Source organism: Sorex araneus, chromosome X (assembly GCF_027595985.1).
Source record: "Sorex araneus isolate mSorAra2 chromosome X, mSorAra2.pri, whole genome shotgun sequence".
Lineage (NCBI taxonomy): Eukaryota > Metazoa > Chordata > Mammalia > Eulipotyphla > Soricidae > Sorex > Sorex araneus.
Window position 1 is genome coordinate 334,553,497 of NC_073313.1, and position 16,083 is coordinate 334,569,579.

At 38.1% G+C, this 16,083-nt stretch overlaps 1 protein-coding gene across 1 annotated transcript in view; it reads right to left on the reverse strand.

The window, feature by feature from the left end:
• Window positions 1–16,083, reverse strand: part of EXOC6B (exocyst complex component 6B) — a 565,697-nt gene that overhangs the window by 156,779 nt on the left and 392,835 nt on the right. Inside the window, exon 19 of the mRNA XM_004609116.2 lies at window positions 14,101–14,242. Coding sequence (XP_004609173.1) covers window positions 14,101–14,242 — 142 coding nt within the window. The remainder of the gene's footprint in view (window positions 1–14,100; window positions 14,243–16,083) is intronic.

The window sequence follows — 16,083 nt, forward strand, 5'->3', positions numbered from 1 at the left end:
GACAGTGTCATTTTAATGGCAGGGAAGTTTTCTATTTGGGTTCTCTGAAGCTAAGAAAGGCACATCATAATAGCATAGCACCTAACATGACAAACTTGTAGGCGTGGGAAGACAACGGAAAAAAAAAAAACCCAAAACAAAAAACAAAAACCCCAAGGATTTGTACAGCCTATTTTAAATGGAAGGAAGATATTTGCAGTTTGTCTTCTTCCCGCACTAATTTAAATATGTGAATCTATCTAAACTCAATCTTGCATTGAAAAAGAACTGGTAGGGATGAGGAAATATAGGATGAAGACAGAGTCATAAGACCCAAAAGTTTCTAAAGAAGATACTGCAGAGCTGTGTGTGCCTACAAAAATTACACCCAACTATGGCTTCTATTTTCATCCCACAAATCCCTATTCTACTTGACTTTTAAATCTGATTTCTTATATAGAAATCTGTAGATTTTAAATGGTCCAGATTAAAACAAAGAAAATAGAATGAATGAACTGTTGATTACTGTGTATCAGCATGTGTGTGCATGTGCGTGTGTGAATGTGTTTGTGTATACAAATGTACACAATCGCCAGCTTAATGAATATGCCTCATAAATCTGTAAATTTTACTGGAAATACTGAACCAAAATGGGAATTAGATATAAGAATACAAAACAATACTGAGAAAAGGGGAGCCAAATGCTAAAAAAAGAAAGGAAGAGGATGTGTCCTAACAAAGGCTAGCTACCCAAATTCCTTTATATTTCTAGTCGAGAATGAAAACATCATTGTAAGAAGAGACATAAAATATTTTTTTTCTGATTCCATTAACCAGTCGATCAACCAAAAGACAAAATTCATTAGCCATGGAGCTTGTCTCATAGAACAAGTTATTGTCTCCATCATATTAAAGCAATAACAACTAATTATCCTTAGATTTTCACATGTGCAAAGCACTGCAATTTATAAGAAACAAGTTTATTTTTCTGCATACTAACTCGAAGTCTATCATCAATCTTCTTATCTTAATGTTTTTCAGATGAAAGAGGGCAGAAAGGAAAAGCTTGTTTTAAAATTATAATTCAGAAGGATGAGGCTGAGGATGGAGCTAAGGAATCTGAAACTAATGATACTGAAACACACAAAATGTTCTTTGGTAGTCTTCCTTCAGGAAATTTGCATCTTCTAGCACTATACATCTTTTAACAAAAGAGGTGTCTGCTATTTTCATGAATCTAGGAAGATCAGTTTAAAATTTTACTAAGCTCAAACTTCCTCTATTTATCTCTCTTCAAACCTTATATTCTTAAGATGGCTCTTTTTTTTAAAGACTTAAAAATGATACAATTTGAAAAGTATTATTTGGATAAAATATCAAAATGTGCATTTTAATTGGAAAGGACATTAATTTATAGTTTTTCATAAGAACTCCTTATTAAGAAATGGTGCCATTTGCTACCATTTCTTCTATTTCCAGTATTTAATTTCATAGCAAGTGGGCTTCTCTTCTTTAAATATAAATCTCCCAATAATAAATAAACAGCCTTAATAAACAGGTTTACCAGAAAATGTATTCAAACTACTTGTACTTAGACATTTAAGTCTGCTCAACTAAGAGGTTTCATCCTGGCAACTTTGATTTACTCACATCTATAATAAAATTTCTATAAGAGACCATAGTGCTTTGGATCTTGACTAGACAACTGAACCTTCTCCCTAAACCAATACTTTTCCAAAGCAGTAGATTAAAGAGACTCTGAGACAATCCTGCCTTAAAGAATTATATAAAAAGCTTATCTGGGAAAGAAAATGACCTTAATTCAATGGTCACTGAATTCACAAAAGCCCTGACAGTAATCACTGAAAGCCTGATTTTGTTTTCATATTTTGAGTAAAAGTTCTAGGGGGTACAAGGCAAAATACATACCTACTCTGAAAACTATAATAAATATACTTAATATTTATAGTGTTTACAAATAGTTAATTAGGCACTAGGTTCTATACAATATAATCTCATTATGCATTTTTATAACAACTCTCTATGACAACAAAAATTTTAATACAAATTTTTTCACATGATAAATCTCAGTATTTTGCAATTAAATGAAAGTTCAGAAATCATCAAGTCCAATGTTTGGAGGATTCATCTTAAAAATGAATCCTCCAAAGCCCAAATTAGTGCAATGAATTCTAAGACCACACAGATGGCTGGTAGTTTTTGACTTTTAGCCAAGTACTCTTTGTAACAAAGAGAGTGACAATGACAAAGAGAGTGACAATGAGGATGGCAGTTAACAATTATTGAGCATCTATTATGTGTAATTATTCACTTAATCATCCTAACCAGTCTACGAGATAGGTACAATTATAACTTCATTTGACAAATAAAGAAACTGAAGTTTAGAGGAAGAATTAAATATACCCAAACTAATAAAATAAAGGTTCAGGTTTCAAAAGCCAACCTGTTTTTATCACTTATTAATATCATTATTATTATTATCATATTTTGAGTACTTATTATGGAATATGGCTAATGTCATTGAGAATCAATTACCAGGAGCAAATACAGCTTTATAATGCATGGTAAGATGTATGTAAGTTCATGGTAAGACATGTTGTCAACCACTAACTTACCAGTTGTACAGCCTTCTAAAATTTCCCAGAATTCTGTGTACACCCCAGTTTGCATAGCTATTCACATCACTTGATATATATCATAAACCAGTCCTACTTCTACTGCCTTCCATCCTCAGTGCTGATCAGAGATCCAGAAACTGAGGCAGTTGTCAAGTGAGTCAATTTTCAGTTATTCAACAAATGCTTGAGAAGCGAATACGGTATGTTAAGGCACCACAAAAGGTTTTAAGGAGACTGAATGGAGGAAGCAGACAAGAGCCCCCTAAAAGATAAAAATACAAAGAACCTCTAAATGATCTCGCTGATTACATTTTCCTAGAATTCTATAAAATCAGAATATTTTAAACTATCTTTTGAATTCATGATCTGTTCTGAGTAGACTTTTATTCCTTATTAAACATATTCTAACTAAGAAAAATGATTTGGGATTAAGTTAGCCAACAAAAGATTTTTAGAACTAAAGGGGAATGTTCGGAGTTGGTTAGTAGTTGATAGTAGGGAAAAGATGAGGGCACTGAGACTTTCCTTCATTTCCCAAGATGGGAAGTCAACAGTCTGGAATGTCGCAGCCAGGCTCATAATTACGGTATTATCTTAAATCACCTGGGAACAAGTTCCCACTGAGGGTGATGCTTTGGAGGACCGGGGTTTTGCCGCCAATGACAAATTTAAAGAAATTGAAGACTATGAGTCATGTCACAGCTTTTAACAACACCAGGCAGTGCTGAGATTTATCATTTGAAAAAAAAACTGAACAGAGGGCAAACTCTGTTCTTTGCTAGAATGTGGAAATGAAGAATCCAAGAAAAAACAAACCCGTCTGAAGTTCTATCATGATAATCCCTCTCTGTAGCTGAATAGTGCAGCAAGTGAAAGATCAAGTAAATAAATTGCTCTTTCAAGTTATGAAGTACTAGCTAGCTTCTTAATCTCACCATTTTTCCTTGATAAATGCAAAAGTACTGAGGCACTCTGTTGATGTTTACTCCACAACTCCAGATGATCCCATGATCTCACCCTTGCCAGGGAAGAACAGTGCTAGCCCTACTATGCTCTAGCCCTCACTGAACCTTAAAGGGTGGCTGGGATCTAAACCACAGCTTCTTAAGCTTTTTCCACTGGAGGTTCCTTTAAGCCGGAAAAATTTTTATCTGACCCTGGACCTAAAGGCTTATAAAATAGGTATACAAATCCAACAGTTGCTGACAACAAGTCATAAATAAATTTATGGAACAACAAAACCATTTTTTAAGTTATAGTTTAAGAGGCCAGGACTGAAACACAGCACGGGCTCAAGGGTGATAAGCAAAGTATGAGAGGGAAAGAAAAGAACTGCATTCAGAATAAAATAAATGAGATTTCTAAGGACTCTCAGCAAAATCTGGGAAACCTGTGTAACAATTAATTTATTGAATGAATTACTCAATACAATTCTGACTGAGTAATGATTCCAGAACATCTTGCTATAGCTTAGCTTAATGCACTAGCTGATAGGGACTTTTAACAGCTTGCTTGGTTGGCTGATACAGATTTGGGTTTAGTACTAGCTGCCTTGTTATTTAAGGACCAGAATTTTCTTTGCAGAACATAAACTTCAAAGGCTGCAAGAGAAGAATAATGGTGTGGATCTGTCACATGTGCTTTCCTTATGTTCCTCACCAGGGTCCTGGGGACGCAGAACTCTCTCCCTCACATCAGGAAGAGATTGGTGAAAGAATGCCCGAGGCCCTAGAGAGAGAGATTCTGTGAGAGTGACCAAAGGTAGACAATTATCTACAGAATCGGTGGATCAAGGACCACAGAAATTTCAGTGCAGGAAAAAGCAGTAGAAGAAAAAATGAGTACTGCAATCCCACATAACAGTCTTGAACTGAAGGTTCAGAAAAAAAAAATCACTATTTAGATGAGACGCCTTAGTGGCAAAGCTGTAAATAAGCCCCGTAAGATTTGCCTGATTAATAATCACTAAAACAGCTGAGTCAGAGGAGAACCTGCCCTAGAAGGGGACATGGAGGTATGAATTTAATGAATATGCACAAAGAGACAGAGGTGTTCAAGCTTTGTAACAACGGCTGGCTACTAACTCAGAGCTCAAACAAATTCTCTAGGAACGCTGGAAGTTCTGTGCTCTTTCAGCTAGAGACGGGACTTACCGGGCTCAGGTGGCAGAGGGTCAGCCACTGCTCGGTATCACTCTGAGCTCTGGAAGGTCATGAATGTACTCTAATATTGTTTCCCTAAATCATGAGTCTTGATCAACTGTGGTATTTCAAACTGCTGATCTCAAAGTGAGAATTTTGGTAAGAATAAAGAAATGGGAGATTTTGAAGGCCTTGTTCCTTTTCACATTAATAGCCAAGACTAGATTAACTAGATCATCAAGAACTGAGAGAATACATCAAGATGTAATACTGTTAAATAACCCAGTTTATTAGGTGCAAAAGACTGATGGGTCCTGAAAAGTGATGATTTTACAACTAAATATTTTATTTTATTTTTTGGCTTATTATTATTATTATTATTATTATTGCCTTTTTTGGTCACACCTAGTGATGCACAGGGGTTAGTCCTGGCTCATGCACTCAGGAATTACTCCTAGTGGTACTTGGGGAACCATATGAGATGCTGGGAATCGAACCAGGGTCAGCTGCATGCAAGGCAAATGCCCTACGCACTGTGCTATCGCTCCAGCCCCTTACCACTAAGCATTTTCAAGGCCACTTCGGCTACATTTCCTTGCGATTAATGTACTCCCAAGGTTTGGCTTAATTATGTAATATTTTTAATATGTAAGTCTTCTGAATAATTTAGGGAACTTAGAAAGTAAAACTGAAAATATTTCATGTTAAGCATACAAAAATGAAATAGAGAAACAAAAATAGGAAGAAAATACACAAAGGCATAGGGAAAAATTCAATTTCCATGGTTTACAAATAATTGTTATAAGCTGTGTCATTTCTTTTCATAACAATGTGAGACAAATATGGCAAGGATTAGTGTTTCTAGTTCAAGAAGTTTAAATCAATTGATTCACTCCCATGGCATGAATTATCATGCAGAAATATGCCAAAGCTTCCAAATGATCTCTATCATAAACTTTAATCTTATGATTGGCCTCTGAGGTTCCAGATAAATTGCAGAATTCCTCATGAAAATACAAATCTAATCAAGCCACCTCCTATTTAAAATTCATGGTTTGGGGCTGGAGAGTTATTACAGGGATAAGGTGCTTGCAGCATACAGTCCTGTGAGTATGGCCAGGAATGATCCCTCAAGCATATAGCCTGAAACCGTAATCCCTTCAAATAAAATAAAATAAAACTCATTGTCTTCCTTTTCATCTCCAGCCTCCAACATGGTGCCTTGTATACAGAGAAAGAACTCTACATATATTTACTAAATTAATGAACAGATTACTGAACTAAGGCTGCAAATAAGCAGTTGAGCTGGACTAAGGATTCAAACCACTCCTTGAGAAGATACACAGAGTAGGCTTAGAAAATTCCAAGTCCACTCAGTCTGAACCTGGCAGTACAGGAATGTCACCATGGCTCAAGATTGATCAAGGAGGTAAGTACTAGGCTATAAAGACCAACAGGTATTAAAATCCAGTTTCTCTGCCAGGGTCCAGAGTTCTAATAAACCAAACATAAGACTTACAAACATACAAAGAAGTAAGATTAAATCCATGCAAAACAGAAATATCCAGAGCTAACTGTCAACTTTTTCAAATTAATCTGCTTTTTACTGTAACTGAGGTAACATGGTTAAAGTTTCTGCTTCTGGTGTAAAAAGCTACTGTATTTTTATTACTACCAAAGTGCCAAAAACCTTCTACCCTGTGTACTTTTCCTCCTGGTCACTGTAAATTTTTTCAAGGCAAATTCGCATTTTTTTATGTTTTATAAATTTCTAATAACATTCACCATATCTGTATTAGTTTTCTTATGAGATATTAGGAATAATATAATAACATTTCTGTTAGGTAGTGGTGCCCTAAGCAGTAGTTTTATCTCTAACAAACAAGAGAGCAAAGTGCCTGATACCTGGCAAAAGCATCAAACTGAGAATTTAAAACAAACAAACAAACAAACAAACTAAAAACAACCAAACCTTTAGTTCTGGGTCATGTATTTCAAGACAATCACAGAAGTTTGATAGACAAAAAGGCACAGTCTAATGGTTTATACTAAATAAAGAGTTTATTCAAACCAACTGATTAACACATTTCAGACAAATGTTTGAGTTTGCAAACGACCTGAAAGTTTTTGGTTACTTACTAACTGTCCTTACTTCTGCTAATTGTAACAGGAGATGCCATTATTTATTGCTGATTTGCTGTTTTACCACTCATAAACTAAACTTGTTTATGAGTAAATTTCTTTCGTTCTTACTCTCTACCCATACCGGTAATGGTGGGTACTATTATATGCCTAGTCAGAAACGGAACTGTAAGTGGCTAAATCATTTACGAAGGGTCACAGTAAAAGTAATGGTGACTTGAGTACATCTGATTGGGCTGAATCTAAAATATCTTTGTTCTTAATGACTACATACGCTAGCCAAATATCTCAGTTTCTGGACAAGCATAATTTCTCTCTGCATTTAAGATCTCAGAAAGTAGCAGTGCAGGTCTTAAATATGCAAGATACATTCACATTCCATTTTGTCCAAAGTTTGATTTCTTTCAGGACATATACAGTTCTCCCAAGGACTAACAGACAAGAGGAAAAATGCCTCATGCACACAACACTGGGGAGAAAGATGTAAGTGTTAATTATCTTGTCATTTGGTGCTGCTTTTATACGCCTCTGTATAGTTACTTGAATCTTATGTATCATTTCTTTAAGATTTTTTTATAGACCACTGAGCATCTAAAGAAAAAAATGAGGGGGGTGGTATAGCAAAAAAGACATAGAATTTTCTTTTAAAATAAAACAAATATCCATAGAAAGTTTCTTGACAGACAAATTACTGTCAATCAGATTTTAAATCAATGAATTTTAGCTCCGCATAACTGTAGAGAAAATAATTTTAGTGCTAATACAGTTATTGGCAAAACTGTCACATTCTGCAAACATAAGCTTCCAACTGATCCTTGGTACAAAAAGCCATCACAAATGTCAAATGGCATTTCCAATAAGAGACTGACTCTTTGGGATGCCTTTCTCATTGGTTAACAAACTATATATTCCCACTCTTTTGTTAAATGAGCTCTTCATCTCTTCATTTTAATTAGAAAGCTAGATTTTTCTGTTAAAAATACTAATGCCCAGAGAGTTTTCTCAAGTAAAAGCACGCTAGTTCTCCGTGGTAGAGGTCATAAAATGTACTTCTGAAGTAGGCCATCATGATGGACACTTTTTTTGATCATTGATGCTTCTCTCAGATCATCATGCCTGCTCCTGAAGGCTTAGATATGTTAGTTTTCTAGCCTGATCAAAAGTGAAAGAGACAGACATAGAAAGATTGTACTCATATGTAGAACATAAAGTAGCAGAGAGGTACGAGCTAGCAATGATGCAAGTTCTGCAGAAATTCCTCTGGTCTTAGCTACTGAAATACTAAAATACAGAAATCCAGAACCTCACGGCCGCTATTGTGGCCCCATGACCTCAGCAATGGAAAACAAATTATCAAATGCTTCCTTTCCAGTAGGTCCGACTCTGCGGGGGGTGGGGGGATATTCCAAACAATAATAGTGAGTTTTTTGTTTGAATGTAATCAAAGAGAAAGTAAAGTGAAATTTATCAGCTACACAGGCGGGGTGGAGGGCTGGGGGGCCTGGGGGGTGGGGGGGGAGGTTTACTGTGGTTCTTGGTGGTGGAATATGTGCACTGGTGAAGGGATGGGTGTTTGAGCATTGTGTAACTGAGACTTAAGCTTGAAAGCTTTGTAACTTTCCACATGGTGATTCAATAAAAATTATAAAAAAAAAGTGTAGTCACTCATGATCATTCATCACGTTTTTTGCCTAACAAATAACACTAGGTGTCTTACTCCAAAGCCCTTTCTTCTCTTTTTTTATAGCAGAGTATGAAGGGTAACTTCATACTCAGCATTAAGAAGCAGTACTGATCTGTCCAGACAATCATTGTTTTACCAGGAGAATTCCTGGTAAGTAACTGGTTAGCACAGAGGCAGGTATACATAATTTTGGCTAACTACATGTAAGGAATCTGCTGGATATCTTCTAGAAATAATTTTGCGGTTGCTAGATAGTATCATTATATTTGGGTATAATCCCTGGAATTGTCCATATTTCTAAATGATTGTGGTGATTTTTATTTTTTTTGTACCCCCCCCCGCCAAAAAAAAAAAGGAAATCACAGAAAGGCATTCCTTAAGTACCAGATTTGCTCCATGGCTTGGAGACCAGCCTCACATGCTGGGGGAAAGGGCAGCTCAGATAGAGAAGGGAATACCAAGCAAAAATGTGGTGAGAGGACCTGTTCGGGATGGGAGAGGTGTGCACGGAGCAGACTATAGATCAAACACATTGGCCACCCAAGACCTCCATTACTAACCACAACGCCCAAAGGGAGAGAGGGAACAGAGGGGAATGCTCTGCCAAAGAGGCGGGGTGGGGAGGGGAATAGGGTGGGAGGGGATGGGAGGGATGATGGGGTCATCAGGAGAACGGGCACTGGTGGAGGGATAGATATTCAAGCTGTATATGACTGAAACACAAGCATGAGAATATGTAAACCTGTATCTGTACCCCCACGGTGATTCATTAATAAAAAAATTAAAATTAAAAAAAGGCATTTCTTGAACAAAGGAATTTTTTTGGTACCAGACAACAAGCATATGATACAGGACGTGATTCCTGAAAGACAGAAAACCACTCAGGTGCACAACCCTCAGGCTGTTTCAGGGTTGTGCTAGAAACCAGGCCAAGGGAGGTAACCCAGACAAAGCATGTTAGGCTGAGCTGAAAAGGAACAGGTTGTTGTCCAGAATGCCACGGCAACTGATATTTGAAGGGCTAAGAACCATAGAAGAGGCAGCTGCAAAAGTAAGCACTTGGGGAAAACGACTTGGGAAAGATCCCCTTAAATATGAAGGCGCCATGCATGTACAGGCAGCAACCACCAAGACCTGATAACTACCAGAAACGAATGGGCAGAATGACTTGTGGAGCTGTGCTCTGGCTCTGGGCATCCATAGTTTACGTTCCCAGTTGGAGTTGAAATCTCCAGGAAGTGGGACATGAGGTAGAATTAAAGGACACTGCTTTAGATTTGGGGTTAAATAAGTCCTAAACAAAAATGTGTCATATATATATATATGTATATATATTTGCTTTTTGGGTCACACCCAGCGATGCACAGGGGTCACTCCTGGCTCTACACTCAGGAATTACCCCTGATAGTGCTCAGGGGACCATATGGGATGCTGGGAATCAAACTCAGGTCAGCTGCTTGCAAGGCAAATGCCCTACCCGCTGTAGTATCACTCCAGCCCCAAAAGTGTCCTATATTCTTGAGGCAAGCAGAAAAAAAAAAAGACCCATCCAACTCCAAGTAAAATTAAAGGCAGGTCTCAACAAAATCTAAGACTATTTAATGGAAGACAACTGCACGTAAAATTTTAAATGTCAAGCACCAGGACTTTTCCATGTGGCTTCTCCACTGACTTAGATTCAGCTTCTTCACAATAGGGGGACCCCTAAGTAGGGGGACATGCATTTTCTTTTATGATCTAGCCACAGAAGTCGCAAAGGTCACTGCTCCCATACTCTACTGGCTACAATCAAGTCACAAAAGCGGCCAGATTCAAGGGAAAGAGAAGTATATATTATTTTATAATCAGATAGCATCAAAGTTCCAGAATAAAATGTAGACATTTTTGAACAATGCAGTCAGTCCCACAATTCTGAGTTGACATTTCAACTTCAAATGAATCATTGCCTTTCAACTTGAAAAACTTCTTTTTTTATAGGTGTTGTGGTACAAGTCCCTGATTTACCTTAATTAAAAAAAAATCTTTTTCACAAAATACAGAGTTTTAGATTGACAGGCTTTTCTCCCCCACCAAGAAAGAGAGAGAGAGAGAGGAGAGAGATAAAGAGACAGAGAGAGATGAGAGAGAGAGAGAGAGAGAGAGAGAGAGAGGAAGGGAGGGAGAAAGAGAGGGAGAGATAGGGAGAGGGGGATGTACTATTATCTTTCGGTTACACCATTTCTATTACAGATGTTAGCAATAATTGATACTTTCTTGCTTACGTAAAGTGTATTTCTTCTGCTTATGTAAAGTGTTTTTAAGATTCCCTCTTTCTTTCTATAGTATGTTGGGTGTGGCTTCATGTTTATCCTAATAAAGATTAATTGTGCTTTTTCTTGAATTGATGGATTGGTACTTTCCTTGAAGACTGGACAAAATTCTAGCTACAGCCACACACATTCATCTTGTCTTTTGAATTAGTATATCCTTGGTTTTCTAAAGGCCGTATCTACTATTTTCAACAGTTGTATCCTAAGAGCGTTTATTTCTCAGACTTTTTTATCCCTTCTTCTATGGGTCACATTTTCTAGGGCTTTTTTTTTTTTTGCATATCAAAGTTTTAGTTTATGCTCTGAAATGTGGAAGCTCTATGACTGGGAATCTAAAATTCTTTTTGTGATTCTCTTCTTTCAAAGTTTATTCTGGAGGCTGGGAAGATAATACAGTAGTAGAGCACTAGACTTGCAAGTGGCAGACCCAGGTTCAATCCTTGGCACCCTATATGGTCTCCTGAGCCCGGCCAGGAGTGATCCCTGAGCACAGAACCAGGTGTAAGCCCTGAGCACAGCCAGGTGTGATCCCAAACCGAAAAACAAACAAAAATGAATAAGTAAAAAAGTAATTGGGTGTTTTGAAGGCAGGTAGTTGTTTTATTGGTAGATAATCTTTATCTTGACAAGTAGTGTTACTAGACTCAGTTAAAGTAGTTCTTCCTTGAGAGTCCAAGTAGCACTATTAAGGCCACACCTTCTGCAAAAAAAAGGTTCCTCTCCCACGCTGACCCTTTCATCTTCTGGTATTCTGACCTCCAGCATTGCTGTCCCAACAATGGATTCTCAGTAGGTCATTCTCTAAATCTCACAACATTTCAACTTGCACTAGGCTAGGCAATCCAGTGCAGACCTCTAGAACTACTTCATTCAACAACGCCTTTCTCTGCTACATCACTTGACAAACTTCCTACATACTCGCCCACTAGGCCAATCTCTGTCTCCCTCCCTTTTATTTTTTCCCTGTGTGAAAACTTGGTTTTATTTAGGCTCTACTTTCCCATGCTATTTGGAAAGTGCCCCAGAGAAAAAAAAATGATACTGAATGTCAAACTTACAAATCTCATCTCTGAGGATTACAGCCTACTGATGTCCTACACATAAAAAAATTTGCTTCCTACAGTAAATTTATCTAGTTTTCAGTTGCTTACAGAGCAAAGGTGGCTTTGATACCTGTTCCTATGTGATGGCCGGAACTGGAAGCCTCTATTAATAATGTTCTTTTACATTAAAAATGGCATAACCAGGGGGGATGGGAGTGATACACTAGCAGACAGGGCAACTGCTTTGCACACGGCCAGCCCAAGTTTAATCCCTGGTACTCAGCAGGTCTCCTGAGCCCCATCACAGTGATTCCTGAACACCATCAGGTGAGGCCCAAAGTCCAAAAGAAAAAAAAGAGGATAGTCAATAAAATCTTAATTTCCAACTATCAAAAGTCAACCAAGAGTAAATAAGGGGGCCGGAGAGATAATACAGTGGGTTGGGCACCTGCTTTCCAACCCAGTTCAATCCCTGGCACCCTAAATGGTCTCCTCAAGCCTACCTTGAGTGATATCTGAGCGCAGAGCCCAAGATAAGCCCCGAGCACTGCTGGCTGTGCACCCCCTCCCCAAAATAAATAAACAAATAAAAGACGGGACAAGAATGTTAGCACATGAAATATTCCCTATTTTTTATTTTTACAGAATCAGGGAAAAAGATGCCAGAAATCATATTGATTTTGCTCACTTTCTTGCCGACAGGATGATGAACATCACAAGACTCTTCATTCTTCTTCCCCCTCATAACCAAAGCCTATTTTTCAGTTCAACTCTGAGCAGATGATTCATGATGATTCAGTTATGGCAATTACATAGTTTTCTTTCACTTTGTCTGATATACAATCTCCCAACCTTCCTTAGACCTAGATAACCATAAAAATGGTTATTTGACATAAAAGGTTATTTGCCAGCTTTTGTCCTTAAAAGCTTTTTATTTTCCTAATAAAAGGAGTAGACAGCCTAGGAAGACAGCACAGGGGTTAGATGTGCTTGCTTTGCACGTACCTGATCCCTGTTTGATCTGTAACACCATATGACCCCCAGGAGTACCATTGGGTATAGTTCTAGAGGCCCCTGAGCACTGTGGGGTGGACCTGTAACTCCCAAACACCCACTGGGGTAGTTCTCTTGGTCCCTGACACTGCAAGACCCAAGAAGCACCTCATTCAAGAGTCCTAGCAATGAGCCACAGAGCCCAACCCTGAGCATTGCTTAGAAGGCTCCTGGAATAATAATAAGCATTAATAATAAGTAAAAGGAATAAGTAATAAATATAAGAATAATAAGTAAAAGGAATGTAATGATAATTTGTAAAAGAAATACTTGAGGGTGGCCACTTTTTCCCTGACTTTAATGTGGATCTCTTCAGTTATATATATGAGAGTTCATATGAGAATTCATATTCTTCTAGGAGAAGGTCATATTCTAAGTATGGCAGAGGGGAGGGATCAAAAGACTCTGAGTCTTTGATGAATGCCACTGAGCAACTAAATTAATAACTTACTAGTTATTAATGAGAAAAATAAAAACCTATTTATTAATACTATCTTTAGGATAAGTGTGAAAAGCTGGAGCTGGAGCAATCAGACAGTGGTTAAGACATTTGCCTCACACACGGCAGACTAGGGTCCAATCCCTGGCATCCCGGATGCTCCCCCAGACCCAGCCAGGAATGATTCCTGAGTAAAGAGCTAGAAATAAGCCCCGAGAACAGCTGGATGTGACCCCAAAACCAAAAAAGGCTTGAAGCTTTGTTTCCTGTAATAGAAAGCATTTCTGATTGGCACATGCACATACCATTTGTTCTTCAAACTTAAGAAAAATTTGCAGAGAAGATGTAAAAATAGTTAAAAACATAACAGAAAAGGAGAAGTTGGCAACAGCATTTCTTTAAAAAAAATTCTTTAGCCTTGTCAATCTTTTTCTGGTGACTATTAAATGCATGTCTGCTTTGTGTCACTTTCTAGATGACACACGTCCTTGTTACCAGGGATGTCTCTGTTCCAGATATGGACTTAGGCACCTTTGAGGGTTCAAACTGCTAAAGATTCTACTTTTAAACAGCCTAAAAATGATCCCTGTCATCTAAGTGTTCTTTGATGCAATCAGAAAGAGCTGCATAGCATGTGCACACGAAGGTGAAGCAAACAAGCACTGGCTTACGTTCGCATTCTCTGACATCCAGGTCAAACTGCTGCAGTGCTCCCAAAGTGAGCTGCCGGACTTCAGCTTCCAGCAAAAGCTGCATCAAGGATGTGGCTAGATGCTTGCAAGCGGACATGCATGCGGTCTGGGCCACCTTTCCCTGAAAGACAAGAGTTTATATTCTAATGTTAGTCAATCCAAATAAAATTTCAACAAAAACTTAAATGATTTATTTTTAAATTAGCAATTTCCTTAAGGTTCTTTCATGAAATAAGCAAAGGCAAATAACCTTGAACTTTAAAGCAAGCATCTTCACTGTCCGCTCCATCACGACAGTTACAACTTTCAGCTAAGAGTCCCGAAGTCAACAATGAACAGTATTAAAAATTAATTAAACATCATATTTTTATCTAAAGAGAGAAAATTACAAGATTTTCTTCCCAAACTATCAGAATTCGTTTGTTTGTTTGTTTTGGAGGGCCACAACCGGGAATGCTCAGAAGTTACTCCTGTCTTCCTGCTCGGGAATTAATCCTAGCAGTGCTACGGGGATCAGATGGAATGTCCAGGATTGAACCAAGGCAAACTCCCTACTCACTGTACTATTTCTCTAGCCCCTATCATAATCCTTACATGAAAATGTTAACAATCTACAACTTAACTAGAAACATAGTCTCTTCTGCCTTATAATTTAACACATATAAAATAAAAAACATGGGGGCTGGAGCAAAAGCAGAGGTATTAAAATGCTTGCCTCGTATCCCTCTGACCCTGGTTCAAATTCCAGATACCAAGTACCATCCCCTCAAGTACCTCTGGAGTCACTCCTGAGTACACAGCCAGGAACAGCCCCTGAGTACTGGTGGGTGCAGCCCAACTCCTCCCACTAAAAGAAGGGGAAATATAGTATCATACAAGTTTCCTGAAAAAAAGTAAGGATAAAGTTATTTATTTTTTATAGTTGGGCTGGAGTGATAGCACGGTGGTTGGGCTTTCGCCTTTCACTTGGCCAACCCGTGTTCAATTCCTCCACCCCTCTCGGAGAGCCCAACAAGCAACTTAGAGTATGGAGCTCACACGGCAGAGCCTGGCAAGCCACCCATGTGTATTGAATATGCCAAAAACAGTAACAATAAGTCTTTCAATGAGAGCCGTTACTGGTGCCCGCTCAAACAAATCGATGAGCAATGGGATGACAGTGACAGTGACAGGGATTTTTTATAGTTATAAAGTTTTCGTGATTGAGTTTGTCATACAATGATCGAGCACCCATCCCCCCATCAGCGTACATTTTCCACCACCAATGTCCCCAGTATCCCTCCTGCCACCCCCACCCCACCCCACCCTCTGTCTCTATGGCAGACAATTTCCTTCTTAATCTCTCTCTACTTCTGGGCATTACGGTTTGCAATATTGATACTGAGAGGCCATCATGTTCGGTCCTTTAACTACATTCAGGACATATCTCCCATCCTGAGCGATCCCTCCAACTGTCATTGACTTAGTGATTCCTTCTCTATGCCAGCTGCCTTTTCCTTCAGCTCGTAAGGCAGGCTTCCAACCATGGAGCAATCTTCCTGGCCCTTGTCTCTACTGTCCTTGGGTGTCAGTCTCATATTATGTTATATCAGGATAAATTTTATTTTTTTTTTTAGAAAATGAACGCTGATGTTAAAAAACACAAACTTTAATACTTATTTCAAAATTAAATTAATATTTTATTATGTTTTATCACTTCTTTAAAAGATTCAAACACTTTACATTGATGAATTACATTTCACTTCCAGGTCTAAGTTATACTTCCTATAAATACATCCCCTTTCTGTCTCTCTCTCTCACTTTACATATGGATATATGCACATACGTATATGTGTCTATATGTATTCATTTTAATCTGTTCTGACAGGACAATACATGTTTTAAAAGTCCTAGTTTTCAAATTAGTTGGTGGATTCTTCTCCTTTGAATTATGAAATGTATCAGGTATACAAGAAGATATAT